Source organism: Pogona vitticeps, chromosome 1 (genome assembly GCF_051106095.1).
Source record: "Pogona vitticeps strain Pit_001003342236 chromosome 1, PviZW2.1, whole genome shotgun sequence".
Lineage (NCBI taxonomy): Eukaryota > Metazoa > Chordata > Lepidosauria > Squamata > Agamidae > Pogona > Pogona vitticeps.
The window spans coordinates 198,016,114-198,042,623 of record NC_135783.1 but is presented as its reverse complement, the minus strand read 5'-3'; the positions used below and the strand labels follow the sequence as shown (position 1 = coordinate 198,042,623).

The following is a 26,510-nucleotide window of genomic DNA, read 5'->3' as shown; positions in this document are numbered from 1 at the left end:
TAGGGAATGGTTGGTGGCAGCTTAGTTAACGTGTGGCAGATCCCAGTAGGTCTGGGTTTGTCACATTGATTGGTGTCCAGCGTGTGGGATACGACTGGTCCAGTTGTCCAGTGGTACAGCAAAGCCTTGGCAAGTGTGCCCAGAGCAAGGGGGGTCTAGTCAGGGACAATCTGAGAGCACGTAGGTAATCTTCTAGGTGTACCTCACGGGGGGGTGCACTAGTAGAAGAACGTGTAACCTCAGATTGGGGACTAGATTAGGGAGCTCTGAGGCAACTTGTTTTGGCGGGAAAAAAGCTGAGGCAAAACTGTGAAACAGCAGTGATCTAGCCTGCCTGCTGAGAGGCCCAGCAGAGGGGGGTAGACTCTAACTCGCTACAGTTGCAAGTAGTGCTGAAGGACAGCAGCAATCTATAGGGAAAGCTGGTTCTGAGGCAAAAGAGAAAAAAAAAAGTGGTCGTTTTATTTTGAGGCTTGACTTTTTAAAGCAGCCTGTTCTGAGGGGGGATTATGCCCTTTACTCGAAGCCAGATGGCAGAAATGGGTGAAGTGAAAGACCCCCAGGTAGACCAAGGTTCTGAGGATGAATTTGGCTCAGTGCAGGGTGACAGCACGGGAGAACAGAACCCAGAACTCAGAAAATTGCTCATAGCCCAACAGCATGAACTGAGGATGAGGCAATTGGAAAAAGAAGAAAAATTAGAGAGAGAGAGAATGGAAAAGGAGGAAAGGTTAGAGAGAGAGAAAATTGCTCTGGAAAAAGAAAGGATGGCGTTTGAATTAAGAAAATTGGAACTGATGAACCAGAACAATAATAACAATAGGGATTCTGAGGGAGGCCAATTGTCTAAGGCTGACCTGAAGAAATTCCCTGTGTACCACAAGGGAGATTGTCCTGAGGTGTTCTTTTCCTTAGTGGAAAGAGCGTTTGTGGACTTCTCAGTGAGGGAAACTGAGAAGATGACCATCATGCGATCTTTAATCAGTGGTAGCCTGGCTGAAGTCTATGCCGAGATGCCTGAGGAACTGATGAAAGATTTTGCAGAGTTTAAAAAACTGGTGTTTGCAAGACATGGGATAAATGCGGAACAGCTGAGGCAAAGATTCAGGTCCCTCACAAAGAAACCAGAGCAGACTTTTACCCAAGTGGGGGCCCAATTGGTGAGGCTGCTAGAGAAATGGCTATCTCAGGAGGGGACAGAGACCTACCAGCAGCTTAAAGACTTGATAGCACTGGAACAGTTCTATTCAGTCCTGCATGGGGAACTGAAATTCCAGGTGAGGGAAAGGAAACCGAAATCTGTGGCAGAAGCAGCCGAGATCGCAGATTTTATTTCCCAAATAAGAAAGCCCTTGGGTGAGGGGAAAGCTATGGGGAAACCTAAAGAAACCTACAGCAAGTACTCTCAGGGACCAGGGAAAAGCCAGCAAGGGGGAGGGGCCCATGGTGAAGGGAAGCCCTCAGACATGAAACCAAGACCTCAGATTTTGGAGGGAAAACCAAAACAAGATGAGAGAGAATCAAAATACACCAGAAAATGTTATTTCTGTCAGGGAAAGGGCCATCTAATCTCAGAGTGTGAGAAATTAAAGCAGCTAAAAGGAATTGTGCCTCAGGATTCGAGTGGAACCAAGCCAAAAGCTGTGTTCTGTGTCCAGAAAGAGCAAGGCTCATTGTCACTGAGGGAGCCTGTTGCCATGGCTACTCAATCTGGAACAGCTACATCTGCTGATCAGGCTGAGGAAAATGGTCCTCTTGTAGAGGTCAGGCGCTGCCTGCTGGTGAGAACAGATTCTCAGTTGTTTGAGACAGCAGGGGTGGACGTAGGAATACTTGACCGTCAGTATCGGGGGCTGCGGGACACTTGTTCTCAGGTGACCCTGTGCCATCCAGATATTATTCCTAGGGAGTATGTAATCCCAAATGAGAGCATGAAGGTGGCAGGGATTGAGGGGCAGGTAATCTCACTGCCAGTCGCGGAGGTACCTGTGAACTTTCAAGGCTGGAGGGGAGTTTGGCGGCTAGCGATTTCATCGACTCTGCCAGCAGCCGTGCTCGTGGGAAATGACCTGGCTGAACATGTGAAACGGGTGCTAGTGATTACACGTTCACAAGCCACCACGGGGACAGTTCAGGGGGGTAATGATGAGCCCGAGACGGAAGCAGAGGGGAGTTCAGAAGCTGTGGTGGAAACCTTAACCACAGACAGCAGATTTGGACAAGAGCAAAAGGCAGACGCCACTCTCCAAAAGTGTTTTGAACAGGTGACTGACGCCCAGCTAACACCTGAAACCCCAGTGAGATTTCTGGAGAAAAAGGGGATTTTATATAGAGAGACCCTGAGGAATATCTCAACAGGGGGAGATGGGATCAGAAGTCAGCTGGTGGTACCTGAAAAGTATCGCCCCATGATCTTACAAAGGGGGCACTCTGACATGTTTGCTGCACACTTAGGGGTGAACAAAACACAGCAGAGAATCACACAGAATTTTTACTGGCCTGACATAGGGAAGCAGATCAGGGAGTTCTGTAAACAATGTGATGTGTGTCAAAGGCAGGGGAATAACCGCGACAGGACCAAAGCAAAGTTGTGCCCTTTGCCTGTGATTGACACTCCGTTCAAATGCATAGGGGTGGATATTGTGGGACCTTTGCCCAAGGCCACAAAGAGGGGGAACAGGTTCATTCTCACCATTGTGGACCATGCCACGAGGTGCCCTGAAGCCATACCCTTGACTAACATTGAAACTAACACAGTGGCAGATGCCTTGGTGGGGTATATGTCCAGGATGGGATTTGCCTCAGAAATAATCACAGATTTGGGCGCATCGTTCACATCAAAGCTCATGAAACGCTTATGGCAAATCTGTGGAATTAAGCACAAGGAAACTACTGCCTATCATCCTGAAAGTAATGGGTTAACTGAGAAGTTCAATGGGACTCTAATGCGCATGATTAGGGCTTACTTGGCAGAGAATCCAAACAATTGGGACCAGAAGCTGCAATCCCTTTTGTTTGCTTATCGATCAGTGCCACAAGCCAGTACCGGGTTCAGTCCATTTGAACTTTTATTTGGGAGAAGGGTGAAAGGGCCCCTTGATTTGATCAAACAAAATTGGGAGCAGATCACCCAGGATGACCCACAAGACGTTGTGACATACATAGACTCTTTAAGGAAAGACCTAAAGAGAAACCTAGAGCTAGCAGCAGAGACCCTGCAAGCTCAAAATGTCAGAAAGAAAGCTTGGGATGACCAGGAAGGCAGGGAGAGGCACTTTGACCCAGGGGAGGAAGTGCTTTGGCCTAGGCCTTGCAGAGGGAACAAACTGCAGCTGGGTAGCCCAGAAGTAAAGTGCTTGGGTCACATAGTAGGGGGAGGAGTGATAAAACCCCTGGAGGCCAAAATAGAAGCTGTTCGTGATTGGCCCAGACCCAACACCAAGAGAAAAGTCGAATTATTTCTTGGGTTGGTGGGCTACTACAGAAAGTTCATCCCGAGGTTTAGCGAGATTGCGGCTCCGCTGACCGATCTGACGAGGAAGAAGGCTGATGACCGCATCCCGTGGACCAGCGACTGTGAGGAGGCGTTCCAGAGGTTGAAGCAGGCGCTAATCAACTATCCAGTGCTGCGTGCTCCAGACTTCGACCGGGAGTTCATCATCTACACCGATGCGTCTAACAGCGGGGTAGGAGCAGTTCTGTGCCAGGAGGATGAGAATGGTGACCAGCATCCAGTGTCCTACCTGAGTAGGAAACTTCAAAAAGGTGAGAGACATTTGGCAACCGTGGAGAAGGAGTGTTTGGCCATAGTCTACGCGATCCAGAAGGCCAAGCCTTACATCTGGGGAAGACATTTTGTTCTGTGCACTGACCATTCACCACTGCAATGGTTAAAGACAATGAAAACCCACAATAGCAAACTTATGAGGTGGGCTTTAAACCTACAGGACTATGACTTTGAAGTGAAGGTGGTCAGAGGGTCAGTGAACTGTGTTGCTGACGCCTTGTCAAGAAGACCTGAAGAATGAAGACGGCGAAAGAAACATGGAGTATGTATATATATTGATGACAAAAAGTTAAATGTACCTGTTTTTTTTGAATTTGGTTTGTATGAATAAAGGTAAATTGATGTAATGTATATGGTAAATGTTTAAATGCCTAATTGATATGGTTAACTTAGAATGTAAGTATAAGTAAGTATGGTATTATATGTATAACTGTTGTTGTGTGTTTTATCCAGGTTGTTTTTTGGGAAAAAGCACCTTAGCTTTCCCCCTACAAAACAACTTATAAAGAGGGGAGGTGTTACATACAGCACTGATGTTACCTGTCTGTCATGGGTTTGGAGGGAAAGTTCCATCCTATGGGGAGTGGAAGGCGGGACATCAGGAGGAGGGGCTGTACTGTATATATATGTGATGCGTGTGTGGAGAAGTTAGGAGACGCTGGGATGTGAAGAAACAGACAAGAAGCAGCAGCTGGGAAGAAGAAGCTGGTGTGGGAGTCTGTGTGTCAGACAGGGTACTACTGTGTGTCAGTACCAACCTGATAGGTTCAGGTGTCTGTTGGTTAGCCAGAACTGATAGGTTCAGGGTCTGTGCTTCAAGTTAAGGGTTCTGTGTGAACCAAACTGTGTGTATGTATGAGTGAAACTAAGCCACGTTACTATATCGTATTCACATAATCCTTTTATTTTCCCTGTGTGTTGTTTTAAATAAACCTTATTCTTTTATTGGTTGAAAATCCATCCCTGGTCTGTGTGACTTCTTATAGGGAATGGTTGGTGGCAGCTTAGTTAACGTGTGGCAGATCCCAGTAGGTCTGGGTTTGTCACAATAACCTGTGAACCAGAAACAATGGAGAAATTTCCTCGTTATTTGCAGATATTTTGCCTCTATGAAACTGACAAAAGGTCTAGGTTTACCTACAGATCTTGAAGCATTCCGTTTTGTGAATTTCAGTACAAACTGACTTATTTTGCATTTCCTGGACCTGACAGAAAAATCAGAGCATTGTTATTTACCAATTCACACATTCTTCTGAGTTTTATAATGTAGTACAGTGGGGTCTCTACTTAAGAACTTAATCCGTATTGGAAGGTGGTTCTCAAGTGGAAAAGTTCTTATGTAGAATCTGCATTTCCCATAGGAATGCATTGAAAACCATTTAATCCGTATCTGCTCTTTTCCGTCCATAGAAACTAATGGGAAGCTGCTATTCCGCCTTCTGCCACTAGAGGGGGATATTTTTTTCTTTTTTTCTTAGGTCAGGGAACAGTGTTAAAAGCACTTCTGACGAAGCTAATTTTGAAGCAATGGACTGAAAACCAATTAATCCGTTCTGGCTGTTTTTTTGTTATGTAGAGGTGCGTTCGTACATTGAAGCATTAGTTCCCATAGGAACTAATGCAAAGCTGGTTAATACGTACTCTACCACTAGGGGGAGATTTTTTTTTAACCTAAGATGACCTAAGGTTAAAAAAAGAGCAAGAAAGGTTTTTTTTTCCTGTTCTTATCTAGGATTTCTGTTCTCAAGTAGAAGCAAAATTTAGCAAACGGAGCTGTTCTTAAGTAGAATTGTTCTTAAGTAGGGACGTTCTTAAGTAGAGACCCACTGTATTCAATAAAAAAACACAATGTAGTATTCAGTACTGAAACACAGCAGACTATTTTGAGAAATGTGCATTTTGAAAGAAAATTATGCTTAAAAATGCAGAAATAAAATGGGATGTGGAAGAATTGTGCACGAGAAGTGTATTGGTTTTGCAATATTGGAATGACTTCTAAATTTGGCCTCAGCAGACATCCTGTTTCCATCCCATGCAGCGTGGGACGCATGGAGTTATAATATACAATGGCCAGGATCATGCTGATGTTTCTGAAACTTGTCACAACTAATCAACAAGGTGCTGGAAGAACTCTTGGTCAAATGCCCTGTCACATGCCCAGTGGCAGAACTGGCACTTCATTGATTAGCAGCAAGATATGCAAACCTTATGTCAACAGGATTCTGACCAGTACATATCATAGGATAGCTGTAACCAGCTACATAGTGGATGGGTTCCAGACTAAATTAATCATGCTTTAGATTCATTCAAGGTCAATGGGATTGAAACTAAATGTATCCCATCAATTTTAACAAGACAAAAGTGTGACAGATTTATCCTGCACCTAACTCACCATGGTTAGGAGGTGTATGTGAACAGAGCACGCTTCATTGGAAGGTGCATTCAGATTTAAAGACTGTGCCAATTTTATGTCCCAGCACATTTGCCAAAAAAACAAAAAACAAAAAACCATCACTTGACTTAATGTGAAAATTACCCAGGCTAATCAGTATATATTTAAGCCCTATATGGAAGTAAGGCAGCAAAACCATGGCAACTGTATAAATATATTGGACACCTCCATTTCCATAATAGATGGAGAGAATGGGAGAAGGGACCGCCCTGCTAGATCTGTCACAACAAGATGATTATTATGAAAATTGCACAGAAATGGAGACAATAGCCAATCTTCCTTAGCCTTTCATTTCTGACATTCAGTCAGTTTGCTGACTATTGCAACCAATTCTTCCCTAATAAACAGCTTTGATTATTTTTACAAGCATTCCAGTTGATCACATAACCACTGCACACAATAAAAGATCAAATTTTCTTCCATGGAATGGAAACAATGATAAAAACAAAGCATACCCCGGCTATTTCCTTTTCTATTGATTACAGAGATATTGCTAAAATTGGAGAATGGAGCATTATCTTATCATAGAATCAGCTATAAGGACATCATTTGGACCTCATGTGATATGTGGTGCAAACAGATCACTCTGTACTTTGCCATGTGCAGCTGAGCACTTTCCTGTGGCTATTTTTCTTGTGTTTCGTTGAACAAATAAATGAAATCCAAACAGGTCTAAAATCATTTGCATCCCTTTGTTGTCTGGATTGCTTAACTGTCTCCTGTTTGGATAATGCCAGATCATCAACTTAAGTGTACCAGCAGTCTAATACAAATTATTTTTGATTCTTCCATGCAGGGCTACCCCAGCCATTAGCCTGACAATGGAGATGATCATCTGTGCAGAACAGCTATATAACTCCTCCCTACCCACAAGTTTAGCGGGACTGGGGTTATGGCATGTATGGAGGCAGCTTTGATGGTTCTCTTTCTGCCTCGGGCAGTGGGAGAGCTCGCACCAGCTCTTGCTTCCATCTCCAGGCTAATTCTCCAACACAATTTTACAATGACTTTGAAAATGTGCACTGATTTAACTGAGGTTTAAATACCACCTAGATATAATCCTGCTGATATTGATTTAAATAGACTTCATTTCTATATTTTCTCTCATGACTGTGCTGACATATTATCCTTCAAACTCTGCTCCCAAATATGTTTTAAACCTGTATGTGTATATTTGGTGGCTCCCAGATGAATTTAATTTGATTCCATTTTTTAAAAGTTATTTTTATTTACATTTTATTTGGCCCACTTAAGTGCTACCTTTCTGATTTTGGACCACTAACAGCTATAGCTTAATTTTTCTCAGTTTTATTAAATTCTATATGGCTACAATAACCAAATATTTAATGGAATTGAGTTCTATGATTAAGCTGATGACGGACCTCATTGACTTAATTACCGTTGCTTAGTGTAGGAAATTGCACAAGATGAGGCCTATTGATTCAGTGGCGATTTGGTGGGTCGACTGCTGTGCAAGCTCCATTCATTCAAATGAGCCTACACTAAGCAACACAATTTCAGCTAGTAAATATTTATTGCTAGTTGAAAGTCTCCAGTTTAAAATAGTTAATTTAGAGATCACCCAGATTAAAAAATGAAGGAAACAGTGTTGTCAGCAAAGAGACAAAGTTTTTGTTGTGGTCTCCCAAGCTCAGATATTTTCTGGTTGCTTCTGATGTTTCCGGGCATCTCTATGGTAACTTGAAAAGCAGTGAAGAGATAACATGGATTCAGAAGGAATGCTTCTGGATGACTTGCTTTAGAATTAGAGATGGGATACAACGAATATGAATATTGCCACCACAGGTGGCCAGGCTGATTGGACCCTCCCCACAGAACCGGGTCATCCACTTACTGTGGCACGGTGTGACGCATGAGGCTGCCGTCATTCACGCCACACCAATCGTGAAAGTAACTCAACTGGAGCTTTTCCACCTCCATGCACTGCTGACCAATCCAGTGAAGAGGTGGGGTGACAAGTCTTCCCACTCAGTGGTCAGCAGCGCAGAAAGGCAGGGAAGCTCCAGTCAAGCTACACCCACAATTAGTGTGGTGTGAATTATAATGGCCATGTGCACTGCGCTGCAAGCAGTAAGTGGATGGCCTGGTTCTGGGGGGAGGGTCCATTTGGCCCGGCCACCTGTGGTGGCAATTTGCATATTTGTCTCCCTTAAGAGACAAATACGAATATCCCATCGCTACTTAGAATAAGCATAGAGGAGCTAGTGTGTGAAGGTTCCTCCCATATTCTTTCTGACACTTGGGTGAAGAATTCCCTTCTCAAGGCAATGAAACCCTATGGGAGCATCTAGGAAGAAGACTGCTACTGGTTTCTTGATTCTATCAGGATGGTGAATGATATTCAGGGCTTGTCATAGGAGACTGATACCCAGAGTGTTGTAGTGGATAGAATGTCAGACTAGGATTCCGATTCAGATCCCCCTTGGCTATGGAAGCTCACAGGGGTTGGGATAAAACTGGTTAAATTGCTCTTTAAATATCTCAACAACTTGAAAGCCCTGTTTTAGGGTTGCTATAAGTCAATTCCAACTGGTTAGCACATAACATATGGGGCTGAAACCTCTGGATGCTCAGCCTGCAAAAATGGCTCTGGGACTGCTTCCTGCCCACAGACCACATATTGCCAAATCTTAGTCTGACATCCTAATTAGTGTAGTTTGAGTTGTGTGAAGTTTAGGAGCCTGGAATTTGTCACCCACGTAACATTTTGTTAACCAAGACAGAAAGACTTGATGCTGTGTGGAACTAGAAAGGGTCCCCTCAACGCCTGGAATTATTCATTTTAATGGCCCTATTGGCCCTTTAAAATTTCTATTGCTCAATAGAAGAATCTGTTTCTGCAACTGTAGTCGGAGTCATCATGGAAGGGAGCACGGGGAATGCTCACATGCTTTAAATCTTTAAAGCATTTGCCTTTCACACTAGTATAGAGAGTGTTCTCTCAGTTTTTCTAAGATCCATTCTGGGAATGCCAAGATGCGTCCCTGGAGCTGCCTTACGATTAGAGACTGGTCTAACGTCACTAGAATGCAGCGCTTGGCTTTTTGCTTTTAGATATTGGAACAAGGTTATACATGCTGATGCCTCCATGGGATATCTAAACCTTCTACAGAAAGATGTCCATAACAGCTCATGGCTTAAAGCTTTTCCATCCAAACTGCATCTATTAGGGCTCTCTTTGGACTTTCTTTATGCCCAGGAACCCAGGGCAGCCAACTCTATCTTAGAAAAGCGGATCAGGGACATTGACTTCCAGTACTCTATTTCAATGGCTCGCAAAACATGCTCCATTTTGCACTTTGGCCCAAACTATAATTTCTCCCAGAGAGCTAGGTATTTAGAGAACATGATTATCCCTAAATACAGGCATGTATTCTCAAGAGCCCGATTTAACTGTCTCCAATCCGCAATCTTAGATGGACGATATTCCGGCACACCTTACAAAAAAAGATTGTGTCCTTGTAAGGACAGAGAAATTGAAACTATGAAGCATGTCCTTTTTGAGTGCAATTTTTACATAAACGAGCGTATCAAATTCCTTAACCCCATAATGAATGTCTTCCCAGGTAGGACTCTGATTTGGCATACAAAATATTTATTAAGTGATACAAACAAGAAAACCACCGTATCAGTGGCCAAATTCCTCTTCTCTGCCCAAAGAATACGTAAAACAATCTTGACATCTACCTAACCCTGTCTTAAAAAAACAACAACATTGTATGGGTAATCTATTTTGTTAATTTATACTGTTTTAATTGTCTTGAAATGTTTTAACTGTCTCCACTCATTTTAAATATGACATGTATGTATTTTAATGGGTCAGAGACCGCAAATAAAGATTGTTGTTGTTGTTGTAAAGCATTTGCCGCTTGCAAAGTATTTATCAGAAAATCCACCTGAACCCAGTGCCTGACAGTTTTCCAGTTGTGTGTTTTTTTAAAGAAGTTCCAATACTTTTTCTTGTGTTACCACAGGATATTGAAGTTGTTTATGTTCCTGATATTCACTTGAATGGGGTGCTACCTAAATACCTGTTTAGGCCAGAAAGTGCTCAGTTTCTACTTCTGTAGCGGTTGTTATAAAATTTCCTATAGTGCCTCCCTATTTCCTTGGTTTCCCATACAACCACCTGTGTTGCACAGATTAGGAGCATAGTGTCTTTCATTGCTTTTTTTCTGTAGAAGGCTAGCCAATAACTTTGAGTGTTTTTTTCCTAAAAGTCTTAGTATCTTTTCTTTAGGTACGTAACTGACTTTCTTACTGCTCTCCACAGTCTCAAGTTCTGTTCTGTTTTCCCTCAGTTTTCTGTTCATTTTGATACTGTCCATATTTTTATGTTCCTGTTTCCATTGTTTAATTTCCTCGGCTGAATCATTTATCTTCTCCTATAATAGTTTTTTTTTTTGAAAGGTAACTGTGATGTATATGCAGACACCTCTCCTTGGGTTGTTCGTTGCCTCGCATAAGAGTTACTTGGGCAGGCAGGTGACCAAGTACAGTTTGCAGCCCTATATGTGCCTTGCTAATGGACCTTCTTAAGGAATCAGATATCAGAACATAACCAATCCCAAAGTGATTGTGGTGACACTGAGAAAAGTGCGTACAGTGATGATCATCTGCATGTAGATATTGCTGTGTATCTGTCCAGCTGTGTTTATGCAATGAATTCTGAAAGATCAGGTCACATTTAACAGTGTGAGTGTCTACAACATGTTTTCTACCTATGCTCAGGTTGCACATCACATTAAAATCTTCTCCTAAAATGAGCTCCTCTTTCCAGGTTCAATACTGCAAGTGCAAACTGACATGGACTCTCCCTGGGACTTAATACAGTCTTGCCCTTTGTGGTACTGACCCCAACTACTAGATCTCTAATGTTAGGGTCCATTTATTGGCACTGCTTTGTACTGGTTCAGTACAAAGCACTGATTCCTTTAGTTCAGTGTTATCTGCTCGGGTTGGCAGCGGTTCTGCAGAGTCTCAGAGTCACATTCCTAATAGGGCTGTGCGCAGATCTGCCGACTTGGGGTGGAGGGCAATTGGCAGCTTTCCAATAGGTCCGGAATTGGTCCAGAGTGTTCTGTGCCCTATCTGCTTTGTTTTCTGCCCCGGATCGGAATCAGTTTATAATGCCTCCTATCAATTTAACACTGAAAAGTCAAAATAGCGATGACATTTTTTTGGCTTGGTCTGATATACACAAAATGATAAGCCCCATGGAAAAGAAATAAAACTGCCGAATTTCAGAGAGATAGCTTCAGACATTTGTATATTAAGCGCACTTTACATTTCCTTTTCATTTTTCCTTTAACTCCAGAGCAATTCATGTCCTATCTATTCCTATTTATGCTCTGAATTGGAAAGCATTTGGAAATTTGCTTTGCTTCATCCTGGAACCAAGTCTGCCCGTTCTGCTTCAATCCAGGCCTCCTACAAATCAATTCAAATCAGGTCAGTTTGGTCAGTAATTGATTCTTCAGCCAAATCCAGTGCACACTTTCAATTTCTGGCCTTCTATAGAGACACCAGGAGCTGACATTTGAATCTTCTGTGCCTAGAACAGGCACTTTTTAACCTTCCCCTTTATGCTTCTATGAGGTGTAACACTATTTCCTCCTGGAAAATACCTTCAGATCAGGTTGAACCATTTCTGGCGCTCCTGTCCAGAAACTGCTGGACTGCAGCTCTCTAAAAATGATGCTTGTCCCTTCTGAGTTTCCTTAGCCGGATGCCATGGCTGTAGCTTTCCATGCTGATACAGCCATTTAAATAAAGGGTAAGCTATCTAGTGACAGTGATATGGAACTGATCTCTGTGGGACACGTCAAACGTATTACCTCATTCACACCGTATGCTAGCATACATGCTCAGCAGACCCTACTGCGTTCTCATATCATCTTTACACTAAATTACTCTTCTACTCATGACTCCCATTACAGCTTAAGTCCTATTGACTGCCATCCTGTACCCCTGTTTCTGGGAGTAAGCCCTATTGCAGTCAATAGGACTTTCTTCCAAGCAGACGCAGAGAGGATTATGAAGTGTAAGCCCTGCGCCCTTTGTTGGATATCTGCTTCTGTGGTACACGTGCATCAAGGTTCAAAAAACAATCTCTATCAGGGTGATATGAGTAGAGGAGAATACGCATTGGGGAACTGGGACAGAAAGAGGAGGTAAACAGGTAAGTTAGGAACAGCGCCAGCCAAGGCAACTTGCTACTTGAAGCGGAAATGCAAAGGGTGCCCCTCACCCATCTAGATCGAGGAAGATAATACCCAAAGCCAGGCAAATTATTTCAGCAAGTGAGAGAGAAAATCTTACAGTACTGCTCCCTATTTTGACAGTAAAGACACAACAATAACAAATCAATTCGCAATTTGCTGCCCTTTCGTGACTCCCCAAAATCTGCAATATTGCACAGCTACCTCCCTCTGCCAAATGGTCAGGCTGTCTCTGTTTATGAACAAAAAGAAATCTCCTTAGGGGATCCCTGCATGGAGGGCGCAAGGACTGCCTTGTCGCAAGAGGCTTTCATAAGAGAGACACATTTACACATAGCCTCACAAAGCAAGCCATTGTTACAACTCTGAAAGCTCTCCATGCTGCACACAAAACTGTTTTATAATGGACAGAGCAGAAACCTTTCACTTTAGTGGCGCTATGAAGCACTCCTGTAATGAATAAATGGAAATAACCTTGAACATTAACATTAGCCGTTAATATGACACATACCTCTAATATGCTGAGCACCCCTAAACATCCCTTTTAAAACAGCAAAGATTAGAAATGCCAGAGAAAAATGTGATAAATTTTGTTTTCAAGAATACATTTTCCCCTAATTTGTTCCCCTTGAATATTTGCATATAAATTACTGCTTTGCCATTTGGGCGCTGCAAATGGACCAAATAAAGTAATTAACGGCAATCAAAATAGATTTCAAAGAAAATGGACCAAATTATTGGTGATGTTTGCCTTTCTGAAACTAAAAGCTTCATCTGTACAGTGGATTTGATGTACAATGTTCCAGGCTCTCCATTATATTTCAGTTGTGACCTTTGATTATGACAAAGAACAGCACCTTGGCAAGCCATCAAGAAAGTATATGGGCTCGTTCACTTGAACAAGAGGTTGATCCAGATTAAACATAGAGCAGGAAACATGGCCATCACTCTCACAAAAACACTTCAGACAGCTGACATAACCTAAACAAAATGCAAAGACTTTACCTTAATGCACCTGTAGAGTATTATTACCAGTGAGAAGATTAACCTAACATTGTTATTTTGCAAACAGGGCATTCTTTCCACTGCTAAGAGGAAGAAAGGTGATCAAACAAAATACAAAACAGTGGGTGAGATCCAGAGAAAGTGACTCAGTCATTACTCTTCTTGAAATAAACAGGACACGATAGCAGTAACTAACAGATCAATCAGAGATGGGATAAAATAGTAGTTTCTCTGTTGTTTTCCAGGCACTGACAAGGACTGCAAGCAAGAAGGTAGATTTGCTAGGCTTCTCAGCCTGGTCAGTAGCAATTAAATATTAAATATTTGTTGCATTTGATAGGATTAGTGGAAGCTGTAAATTGCCAGACATGCCAGGTCAAAAGTTGGATATGCTTAGCCAGAGATATTAATTGACATGTGATGTTAAATATTAACTGTTTCCTGCCTACATGACTGTAGAAGCATAAAGCTATCTCTCCATATTCAGCAACTGTTTGAATGCTGCCTGCTAACAGGTGATTTTAAATGAGCCTCCTCTGTTGTTGATACGAAAAACAGTTTGTAAGTGTGTCAGGAGGGCATACTCCTTTGCCTTTGCCTTGGCGTACCTTTAAGGTAAAGGTAAAGGTTCCCCTTGACAATTTTTGTCCAATCGTGTTCAACTCTAGGGGGCGATGCTCATCCCCGTTTCCAAGCCATAGAGCTGGCGTTTGTCCGAAGACAATCTTCCGTGGTCACGTGGCCAGTGCGACTTAGACACGGAACGCTGCTACCTTCCCACCGAGGTGGTCCCTATTTATCTACTCGCATTTGCATGCTTTCGAACTGCTAGGTTGGCGGGAGCTGGGACAAGCAACGGGTGCTCACTCCGTCACGTGGATTCGATCTTAGAGCTGAAGATCTACAGACCTTACAGCACAGAGGCTTCTGCGGTTTAACCTGCAGCACCACAACTCCCTTTGGCGTACGTTTACCGGTAAAATAAAGTGTTTCAGTTTGTCCTACTTCACCTAGTTTACTTTGCTTTACTTTGTTTGTTGCTTCTGTCCTTCACTGTGAGAACAAACCTCTGGTGTTAATTTTGCCACTACATAGGGTACCAACAAGTAACATGAAGTAGAACAGCTCCTATAACTCCTTAATAACTGCTGGATGAGCAAACAAATTCCAATAATATGGCAGAAGACAAAAGTAATTGCAGAAAGTAGGCAAAGAACCATCAGACCCCAAAAGCTACAGGCCAGTCTCCCTACTATGCCAATTATATAGAGTGTTTAATGAATAATATTAAACCGTCTAGCCCCTAAAATTGAAGCTCTTCTAATTCCAGACCAGGCAGGCTTTAGACCTGGCAAGAGCTGTACAGCTCAAATCTTAAATCTAACCCAGAATACTGTATAGAAGATGGTTTTGAAACATATAAAATAACGGGAGCTGCATCTGTCAACCTTCCAGTGACATAGGATACTGCCCACCATCAATAGCTGCTCAAAAAGCTCTACCTCCTTACTAATGATCACAGACTAATAGAAATGGTCACTATTCCACTTCAGAACCAAAGATTCTGCATTGAATGTCAAAGGATGCATAGTTGCTGGGGGGAAAAATGAAAGGAACAGTCTTCTGCAGAGTAGTGACCTGGCACCATTACTTTTTAACATTTACATAAATTACTAACCAATGTTCCCATACTTCAGGAGTTTCATGTGTGCTGATGATATTACTTTGACAGTCCAAGGGGAAACCTTTGAGGCCACTGAGCACCAGCTACATTCTCCACTAGAAGATCTTTCCTTAAATTACAAAAACAACCAGCTGAAACCAAACCCTTTAAAAACAAGGTCTGTGCATTCCACTTAAAGACCAGAGAAGTGGAGGAAGCTCTGAGTTAGCTGAGAAGGCAAGATATTGGAATACTGCCCTGCCCCCAAGTATTTGGGTATCATTCTGGATTGAACTCGGACCTACAGAAAATATTGTCTAAACGCTGAACAGAATCTTGCCCTCAGAAATAACATACTTAGGAAACAGGCTGGGTCAGATGGGGGAGCACACCCACAAACAATAAGAACAACAGCTTTTTCCCTGTGCTGCTCCAGCAGAATATGCTAGCACCATATGGAATGAATCAGCACATGCCAAACAAGTGGATGCAGGATTATTACTGGCTGCCCAAAACTTATCCTCACTGAAAAAGTCTATTATTTGCCTAGCATTTCCCATCTGAAGGTACATCAAGAGATGCCAGCAAATAATGAACAAGGTGATAAAGCACCAAACATTTTGTGGATATCATCACCCTAGATGACAGCTAAAAAGTGAGGAAACATTTTCTGTACACATCTCAGACGCTAAATATTAAGCCAGAAGAGGCTAGGCTAAGCTTACAGAAAACAGAACCAACACACTTTGCCAAATAGATGAATGCTGAAGAGTGTCTCCCACGTGGACAAGACTATAGCTGGACCATCTCAAAATCATGTAATAGCCTTTGAAGTGAAGTAAGATGATCAAAGAACAATCAAGTATAACGGAGCTACTTGGATATAGGACAATTTTTTCTGTGAATGTGGAAAAATTCAATCCATGCAACACTTAGGTGCATGCAATTTATCCCCCACCACATGTACAAAAGAGGATCTAGCAAACTGCCAAGATAAGGCTATTGAAGCAGTCTGCTTCTGATCAAAAACATTTCAATATGTTTTTAATTGTACAGTATCTGCATTTTGTATACATCCATAATTTTAAATTGTGCAAGGCTTTGATACAAATAAAGGAAGAAAGAGGAATCATGACCACTTGACAAGTTGGTGCCTAACATTGACTTCTTTGTACAGAGTCCACCTACCCAGACATGAGAAAAGTTACTTTTCCGAGCTGCAGTTCTCAGAATCCAGCAGCATCGGTCCACAACAAGGAACTCCCTCCCTCCCTCTTTCTCTGCATTTGCTTTTCTGCCTCTGCCTGCTAAGTTCCAGGCAGAGGTAAGAGGACCTGGTATACTGTATATCATGCTGGTGGCTTTGATTCGTAGGATTGAGGCCTCTCTGCCCACGTCCAACAGCACCAGCCATTTTCACTCTTGCAGCCATTTCCTTCTTCTTCCTGGCTCATCGGGTGTCTCCTCTACCTCTTGCGCCTCGGCCGGGTTTGGCCACTCTAGCCAGAATTCTTCTTCTGTGCCCTAGTAGAGAATATTTGCTCACCAGTGGGGCCATGAATTCAATTGTGCGGTCTCCATGTCATTTTCTGCAGGGCTAAATTGGAACCCAGGCTAAATCTTTTGGCCAGTGCAACCCCTAGAAGCAGGCCTTCTCTTTGAAAAGTGCCTGTGAGTAGATTTGCTCCCTCCACTTTCAGTCACATTATTAGTCAGGTCCCATACAGTGTGGAGTAACTTTACTCCCCCTATAATGGCCTTCACCATTCCTCTGCTTCCCCCAAACGTGTTCACCAGCAACCGACCAGTGCCAGAACGACAAAGGATGCGATTCTTCAGCTACCATGTGAAGTAGTTTAGTTTTCAATCTGATTCCATCTGTTTATTTGGTAGGTCTGTTTCTGATCATCTTAGAACTGCAGATCTGGAACAGACCCTGTGAATCATCAAGCCTCCTAGCCTTTGCCAAGGAGACACCATTGGGGGGAATTGCACTCCGGCCCTGCAGCCAGAGACCAAAGCCAGTGAGCTATCCAGCAGTTGTATTTGCACATCACTCACAACTTTTAGGGACGTGGTGGCGCTGCAGGCTAAACCGCAGAAGCCTGTGCTGCAGGGTCAGAAGACCAAGCAGTCGTAAGATCGAATCCACGTGACGGAGTGAGCGCCCGTCGCTTGTCCCAGCTCCCGCCAACCTAGCGGTTCAAAAGCATGCAAATGCAAGTAGATAAATAGGGACCTCTTCGGTGGGAAGATAACAGCGTTCCGTGTCTAAGTCGCACTGGCCATGTGACCACGGAAGATTGTCTTCGGACAAAACGCTGGCTCTATGGCTTGGAAACGGGGATGAGCACCGCCCCCTAGAGTCGAACACGACTGGACAAAAAGTGTCAAGGGGAACCTTTACCTTTACCTTCACCACAACTTTTAACTTCCACCTCAGGTAAGTAGAAGAAGTAAGCTCCACTCTTTGATGCTCTAAAGAGGAAAGGCCTCTGCTTACACCGGAAAAGCTCATTTAAACCAATACTTCCTTCCGCAAAGCACAGATTGACTGGACTTAATCAAGCTAGGTTGTTTAAAGGGATAGGTCTTCTGCACAACAAGGCGTTTCTCATCATTGATGTGCTATGAACAATTCCCCCCAGGAAACACATTCCAGAATCAAAATTTTCACCACACATTTGCCACTACATATTATTTGCTTGGATTAAAGGCACAAATAGAGATATCAAGCTTTCTTTTGGAAGATGGCAGGATTCAGGTGCAGAACTATAGCATTGGTGAATGACCTGCTGGAATAATGATGTTGCCATTAAAAAAAAACCCACCAAAGCACAATCTTTACGATTTATTACTAGGTGAGAGATAATAACGCTGAAACTAGTATGTATTTCTTTAGAATATCTTTGAATCATATTGGGGCTCAAACAATCCTCTTTATTTTTGCCAGAGATTTGTGCCTGAAGAATTTTTTTTAAAAAATTCCTCCTCTACTCCTTTCAAAAACCCAATTCACAGAGGCTTACAATCCTGAACTGTAATGAAACATTTCTTTCCAATTGTTCCGTGCCCTAAATAAAAGAATTACATATTTTGCCTCCAGCAAGCTACACAATCTGTGGCTATTCTTTATGCTGCATAACAGTGTTGGCACGGTGTGGCTTAACATCACACAAAACATCATCACCACCGCTCCGTGTGATCTACAGCTACCATGCGTACCAAAATTTAATTTAACAGATAAGTGTTTAAACCTCCTATGTATTAAAAGTAATGTGCACAAAGCATGCCAATACCAATGTCACAATGCACGTGGGGAACTGGGGATTATGGGCAGGCTGATTAATGGCACTGCTGGTAAAACAGAGACTGGTTTTATTGTAAAGCCATTAGTCACTCATTCCTTTCCCACATACATTCTGTCAATTATATATAAATAAGTCTGCTTTGGAGAGAACCTGGAAGTTACACAGCACCTGAACTTACTGCCTGTAACACATTACTGTATAGTATTATCATTTCATTCAATGAGGCCACAGCATTTCTTTCGAAAATACTTCAATAAAATTATGTATCTTTATTTTTTGCTTAATGAGTAATGGTTATTCATTACTTCTACTTGCCTTCTGTGTTTACACAAAAGGGGAAAAAAGCACTGTTTTTCTTTTCTGTGTTGTTTTGTTGCTTTCTGGAAGAATTATTCCTATTAACAAAAGTGGGATACACGAACATTTCATTGTATGTGTGTGTGTGTGTCTGTGTTTAACTCTTACAAGTATTTATCACCTTGGCAATTTTTCATCTAATTAGACATGGGGGCTTCATAGGCATATCCAGGGGATACAAATACAAAGTGTGGCACCACAGATGCCATGGTGGTCCATTCCTGTCCCCCCGAACCAGCCTGGTCCACTCACTGGACTCTGCACGGTATGTGTGTCAGTCAGCATTGTTGTGTCAATCGTAGAAGTAGTTCTGCTGGCACCTCCCTGCCTCTCCCCACAGCCGACCACTCCAGTAAGGAGGCAGGAGGATGAGTCTCTTAGCATTGTGAAAGCTGCTATTAGCAGTCAATCACAAGTCATTTTAGTGGAGGGGTGTTGTTTGTATACCCTTTTTGGGGCTGCAGACCGGCTGGGGGGAGCGAGCTCCATGTGCGGGGGGGCGGGAGCACACCCGCACTTGCTTGTTGGGTGTGCCACGCTTGTTTGGTGGGCGTGTCACATGAGCATGACACACCCGCTGCGAGTGTGATATGGCCCCGTGCAAGTGCAACACGCCCGCCATGAGTGCGACATGCCCGCTGTGAGCATGACATGCCCGCCGTGCATGTGTGCAGAGGGGGGCAGAGATCCGTATCTGTGGCCCAGTTCTGGCAAGCCCACGGCCCGGCACCAGGCTGCAGACCGGGGTTTGAGGACCCCTGATGTAGAGGATGTCTCTCAAACCCTAATGTCTGCCAGTTCCCATGGAGTTTAGAAAGCTCTTCCTAGGCCTTTCTTCTCCATGCTTAATGGCTGCAGTGGGAAACTTGCCAAGGCCTGCACGTGCATATATACTGAAACTCCTCCAAGGACTTGGGTATTTTGGCTAAAGCTACCAAAATTCTATCAGCAAGAAATATTAGTAGATGTAGTGGGGGGGGGGAATCTGAAATTCTCATGCCTACTATTTTTATCCCTCTCTGTGTGTGCATGTGAATATGTGTGCCTTTCCTGTTTGACTGATTTTTAAAATTTGATATTTTGTTAATTTATTGTGTATTTATTCTGTTAAAGGAGTATATTTTGTGGGATTTGGGGAACTGCTTTGTTTGCTTCTCTGAGGGTGGGCTTTATGACTGCACATCTGGGATGTGTGGGTGCCCGCATAGGTCTGATAATGATGTATCTTTCTTATGCATTGTTGCCTGTTCTTGTAGGAGATTGATTGCTCTTTTGCCTCACCCTTGCTTTTTTTGCAAAAGCTTTTTAGGTTTCTTTAGGGCTTTTGGACTAACAATGTCAGAAAACATGAGGAGAGAAAACTAGACAGAATGCCCCAAAGAGGTGCTCCCTTTCATGTAAAATGAAAGGCCCTGTGCATGAAAAATATGAAAACAAAAGATGCCCCTCCCCCACCAAAAGTGCTTGAGATGAAATGAATACAAAAATGTTAATTATGCACAAACCTAGTAAAAACAGCCTCTAAAAAAGGTTTTCAAGCTCTTGTTTCGTCCGCATTTCTAAGTCTTACTTACACTGAGAATCACAAAGCCCTTGTCTGCTCCACCCTTCAGACTCTAAACAATGCCACTGATTCCTATATAGTGGGCCATTGAAGAAAAGATAGGCCTACTTTAATCCTGAATTTTCTCAATATGCAATGCAAAACTAGATAAATGCACATTAAAACCCCCCTTGATTTGCTGCATGGCTTTGGGGACCAAAGTTCTAAAAGGATACAGGGCAAGAGATAAGTTTCATACCCAGGATAGGCATCACAGCCACAAGGAAGTTCCCTTAGTGGTGGAGCACAAAGAAGGACAAGTTTGCTGCTACCCACCCTCACAAAGCCCGAGGTGTTCTCAAGAGCTTCCACCACATGGCCATGCAGCCCTCAGGAATCTCTATTTAAGGAGGAATTTCTCCCTCCTCCTCATTCTTGGGCAGGGACTGATCCTCCACCCCTTTCATCACTGCCTTAGCATCACCATTTGCTTCCTCCTTTTCTTCGATTGAGCACAGATAGGCATGCCATTGTCCCAACTGCTGGATAGCTCCGTGATTTAGGTATCTAGCTATGGAGCCAGAGGTTGAGGGTTTGATTTAATGCAAACTACACTGGTTGCAGGGACGTGGTGGCGCTGCGGGCTAAACTGCAGAAGCCTGTGCTGCAGGGTCAGAAGACCAAGCAGTCGTAAGATCGAATCCATGCGACAGAGTGAGCTCCTGTTGCTTGTCCCAGCTCCCGCCAACCTAGCGGTTTGAAAGCATGCAAATGCAAGTAGATAAATAGGGACCACCTCGGTGGGAAAGTAACAGTGTTCCGTGTCTAAGTCGCATTGGCCATGTGACCACGGAAGATTGTCTTTGGACAAAACGCCAGCTCTATGGCTTGGAAATGGGGATGAGCACCGTCACCTAGAGTCGACCATGACTGGACAAAAATTGTCAAGGGGAACCTTTACCTTTACCTTTTTTACACTGGTTGCAAATGATTGCTTCACACAATTATTGAGGGTACAGGAACCCTCTCTATTATTCACCTGGTCTCCCTAGCTATGCCACCATTGCCAATATATGCCAACAGATCGCTGAAACCTGGCTAAATCTAGGACATGGAAGCAAGGGCATGTAAGCAGTGGATCAAGACAAGGAGTGAATGGGCCCCAATGTTTTCTATTAGCTGCCCATATGCTAAAATGCCCATATGCTAAAATGCCCATATGCTAAAAGATTGTGCAGCTATTAAGGAAGGTAGTATAAAGATTCTAAAATACATACACATACATCCAAACACTCCGCCTGTTTAGAAGAGAAAAACCTAATTATAATCTACTACCCTGATGTTGGGAAAAAGTGAAGGGAAGAGGCGAAGAGAACGACAGAGGACAAGATAGTTGAACAGTGTCATCAAAACTACCAACATGAATTTGACCCAACTCCAGGAGGCAGTGGAAGACAGGAGGGCCTGGCATGCTCTAGTCTATGGGGTCAGGAAGAGTCAGACGTGACTTAACAACTAAACAACAACAAACCTTTAATTACTATAGGTCGTTCAAGTTATTGTTAAATATTGTTAGCTCCACTGCAATAACATCTAGACATTCTACTTAAGCTTATGCAGAGTGATTGTGATTAAACGTACTTACAAATACATTAAGTCTACATCAACCATCCCATCTTTCAGATCAACGGTGTCATATCCCAAGGTGTTCATGTTGCAATGTCTTACCTTAAGCTTAGCCAGCAGAAGTTCATGATCTTGCAGTAATTTTTTGGTCTCTTCTTGATTACTGCCAATTTCTAATAAATTTGGAACTGATTCCGCTAGCTGGAGCTGCACCCATTTCCCACACTAAAATATAAACATAAGGAAACGGGATTGTGTTAAGCATAACTTCTCCATAACTTTACATGCTGATTGTCTGTATATATGTGCCAGCTAAGTGCAGGATAGAAAACATCCTGCACCACTAGCTATACCACTGGAGGTCATAGGCAAAAAAGACTCTAGAGGTCCACAGACATTCACCCTTTTTCTAAGTCAAAAGCTTAAATACCAATACTTCATAAAGCACAGATGGTTAGATCCAGAGCAGGCCATGCTTAAAGCAGGCCCACTGGATTAAATCCATCTGTTAGTCCCAAATAGAAGGAACCTGTTCAATGAGTGGAGTTTAAATTAATGTTGATTTAGCAAGCCCCATTTAGTCAACGGGTCCATTCTAGTGAAGACAACCAACTGGACCAGCCTACTGGAATGAATGGCATTTAAATTAGCCACGACATCATTAAAGGCTAAACTAAACATTACAATAACCTGTCATCAAGTTGATTCTGAGTTATGCAGACAGTGGGATCATATTAGTATTCAAGAAATAGGATGGAGAGTTCATATCTGACTCAAAAGAAGTATGTGCTTATGACCTGAAGGCCAACTGCAGAACGAAGCAAAGTAAACCTCCAATTTACGGAGATAAATGCGTGCTGTGACTCCCATAAACCACCAGCACTTTCTCAATTCTAGAGACATGTTATCTTTTGTGTATTGTTGGATTCCATGTCCCATTGGTTTCAGTTTTTTATGGACTTAAGCATGACTAGGTCTGGATCCAACCCTGTTCTTCCCGTTCAGAAATGATAGGATGGCACCTTAGCCTTACCAAATGCACAAACAATCCTAAATGGCATGAGGAATGCTGTCCATTGTTCTTTTCCACCTTGTTTGTCCCCTCAAAGGGTACACACAAGCACACGCCCATTGTCAGGATGTAGATCAGCTTTGGATAGCTTTGTTCTCTTTGTTTTTGACATCTACTGCCATATCGGAGGCAAACAAAGGGAAAAATTGATTTTCTGGAGTACAACTCCCAGCATACTCAAGCCAGCATGGCTAGTCCTTCAAAAAAGCCTTGTATTGTATCACTGATTGATAGGACAAGAGGCTTGGAAAGCCATGGATTTTGTCCGTTCAGAATGCCTCCACCCCCTCCTCTGCCCATGCCACTTCCTGGGTAATCCCTCCCCCACCGGCCCCTGCCCCAACGTCAGAGAGGAAAGGTCCACAGCAGGATCCACAGGGGCATGAACTGGAACAAGCCTGTCACGCTGGAAACCCTTCGCTCCTGAGTTCAAAGTTTTGTTTCTGGCTTTGGAAGATGATTTCTGGTTTATCCCATAGCCCCCTTGACCATGGTGCCAGGCTCCATATGACTGCACTGTAAATTGTTCAGAAGAGCAAATATGTAGTATTCTCTTTCGCTCTTATATTTGCCAATTACTTACGGGGTGTGGGAGGACGGGGAACAGAAGCTTTCAAAGGAAAGCAAAGCAATTCTAGTTGGGTTTAAATAAGGTTTTTCCCTTTCTAAAATGGAAATGGATATCCATATCATAGGTACATTAATTGTTTGCACATGTATCAACGTCAGAAAGAATTGCTTCAAATAATCCACCATCTCTGCATCAGATTATGGCACACCCGTGTATTCTGGATGCAGTTGTGAAAAAAATCCAGAAAAACAGAGTTATAGATTTTGAATCCATATAATTACACTCAGAGGGGAAAAAAGAATAATATTAAGTAAATAGTAATGTTTCTCTCTGTGCTGCCCTGCTGTTTATTTGATTTCTTTCATTTAAAGTGACATTTCTTTTTTAAAAAAATACTTCTATTGGACTGCCCTGAATAAATATTTATAGTGATACTAAATTGATTTTTTTAAAGTATTTCATTCCACATGAAATAATTAGAAAACAGCCTTTCTACTATAATTGGCCATTTAAAAAAACCAAAACTCTTCTTGATTTGTTGTTTACCAGTTCACAGGTTTGTATCATTCAACACAGCATCCACGCCTTTGATTTCTCTGCTTCAATTATAGAAGTGTGGACAGAACTGATGAAACACCGAGGGGGTCATCAAAAGTGGAAGGGGGCACCCAAAGAAGCTTACCTTCAGTAAAGCGATGATGATCCTGCAGTTGCCAGCCTGAACAAGAACGGAGCTAACTGTTGTTGTGGATGGTGGGCTGCCCTCAGAACCGTCCGTGCTCGACATTGTGTTGTGAGGGCAACAGAACGGGGCTTCATGTGACACGGTTCCCCCTCTGCAGCCGTGTGAATCTCCTGGTCAATGGAAAAGGCAACAAACCGGGTGACTTGGCCTCATTCCGTGAAAGGGCTCAGCTAAGCGCTGATTGCTCTGCCAGAAGGAAAGAACACGAGGTTAAAAATAGACACCCCCATTGAGTTTATCATGAGAGAAAGACAGACACAGAAAGAGAGGGAGAGAAGGGTGACACGCCCCTAGTTTGGTAACTTTAAACTCCTGTTCCTCTTTGCCCTCTGTAGCCATGGTTCTATTGAACGTCTAGAGTGGCCTGTTTGCTGGTCATGAAGTGTCACATTCTCAGAAGAGGGAAAAAGAAAGAAAAAGGAAAAATTCCAGCTTTCCCCAAGTGAGTGTTTACCTTACGAAACAGTGTTTACATTACGCCTGAACCAGCCTGTCCTAGACGGGTAATGCTTGAGAGGACCTGATGGGCCACGTCCAGGCTGACGCCTTATCGCAAACCAGTTCTCCATCCTCGAAGTACCTCTCGCCAGAAGAGATGTCATGGACAAAACACAGGTACAATACAGACGCACCAGGACGGAGATCCCGCTGACACAAGAGACCGTTATATAATAAAACCAGGACAAAACGAAATCAACAAAGTTTGATATGTTTATATTGTCGTATTTTAGTAAGCTTGTTTGTCAAGGCATGCTGGAAGCGTTGCAATCTTTGTGTGTTCCAGACTTGACGGCGCTTGGAAAAGTTACTTTGGGGATTACAAATCCCAGCATCCCCCAGCTAGCAAGGCTGCCAGAAAAAAAAGTAATTTTTCAAAGCTCTGATTATATATCAAGAACATCTGAATCTCTGATTATGATAAGACATGCAAAAGAAGAAGAAAAAAGAGTCCATGGTAAAGGCTGTTTAAAGATGTTACTTCTTTCCACTTGTAATTTATGCCTTAAATTATGTCAGAATATTTTTGGAGAAGTTGGAGTGACTCTTGTGACACACTCACACTGAAGCTTCTCCCCAAACTGTGCCCTCGCAGGCCTTTTGTTTTTTGTAACTACAGAGATTTGTGTGTTACTTATTGACCTTCAGCATTCTTCTTCATAATTCCTGGACTACAGAAAAGTCTATGAGATCTCTCTCTCTCTCTCTCTCTCTCTCCCTCAATTTTTGCAATTAAAAAAGGGGCAGAGTGCTGGCTCATTTAATACGAAGCACTGTACAAGGTGAGAAGATTTATTCAGTGCTGGGGAAGCTGCAGACCATTTTTAACCAAGCCACAGAGTCAGCGTAACCAGTCTATTGCTAGAAACACAGAGCATGCCAGAAGCTGCCTGGGGTATCAGGCAACAGCTGTCTGATTCCCTGAGATGGGACAGCTGACAAAGTGAGAGCCGCATTTCAGGCCGCAGGTCACTCGTCAGATGATGGTATGTAGATCGCAGCAACCAAAACATTCTGTCAATGCATCATTCCTTTAAAATATGTCATGCATGTGGATGAGTAACAAGGAGCAAAGAAGAAGAAAAACTGGGCAAGATCAGTTGGTTCAGCAAGACAGATCTTTGAAATCTGCACCCCAAACAAAATGAATGGAACATTTTTGTCAAGACACCCAAGACATTTTGCTGCCTGAGATGCAGCAGTAAATGACACCCTGTTACACACCCAGGTCAAGAGGCATAGGATCAAAAGCTCCCAAGTTATTTTTGGCACAGGGGTCAGACAATCTCCTAAGCATCTCTTTCTTTCCCAGTCATAAAAATGCAACTTCCGTGTAGATGTTTAGTAAGCTATGGGCCTTTCATGACACCCCAGTTGTGCTGTCTGAAGCCACTGCTATAATTCACTTTGCCTAATGGTGGGGCTGGTCCACAGGTCTGGGCACTCAAGGTCGAACTAGAGAAGACCCTTAACGTGTATTGAGATGTACTGTTCCCTCAAGTGGTGAAAGACATCTGTTTTGGGTTTGGTCATCGGAATGTAAATGTGAGCTTGGTTTCCAAGTTTGCTTACTCAGTGAAATTGGAACTTACACACTGCAACCCCATTTGGAAATCTGAACTAAAGCATCAGTATTAT

The 26,510-nt window shown here is 42.9% G+C and overlaps 1 protein-coding gene across 1 annotated transcript in view; it reads right to left on the bottom strand.

The window, feature by feature from the left end:
• Positions 1–24,625, bottom strand: part of CCDC141 (coiled-coil domain containing 141) — a 165,627-nt gene extending 141,002 nt beyond the window's left edge. The window contains exons 1-2 of the mRNA XM_078393864.1: positions 24,312–24,625; positions 22,089–22,211 (exon numbers count right to left, since the gene is read on the bottom strand). Of these exons, the coding sequence (XP_078249990.1) occupies positions 22,089–22,211; positions 24,312–24,416 (228 nt within the window). The 5' untranslated portion in view covers positions 24,417–24,625. The remainder of the gene's footprint in view (positions 1–22,088; positions 22,212–24,311) is intronic.
• Positions 24,626–26,510: the final 1,885 nt, after the last annotated feature.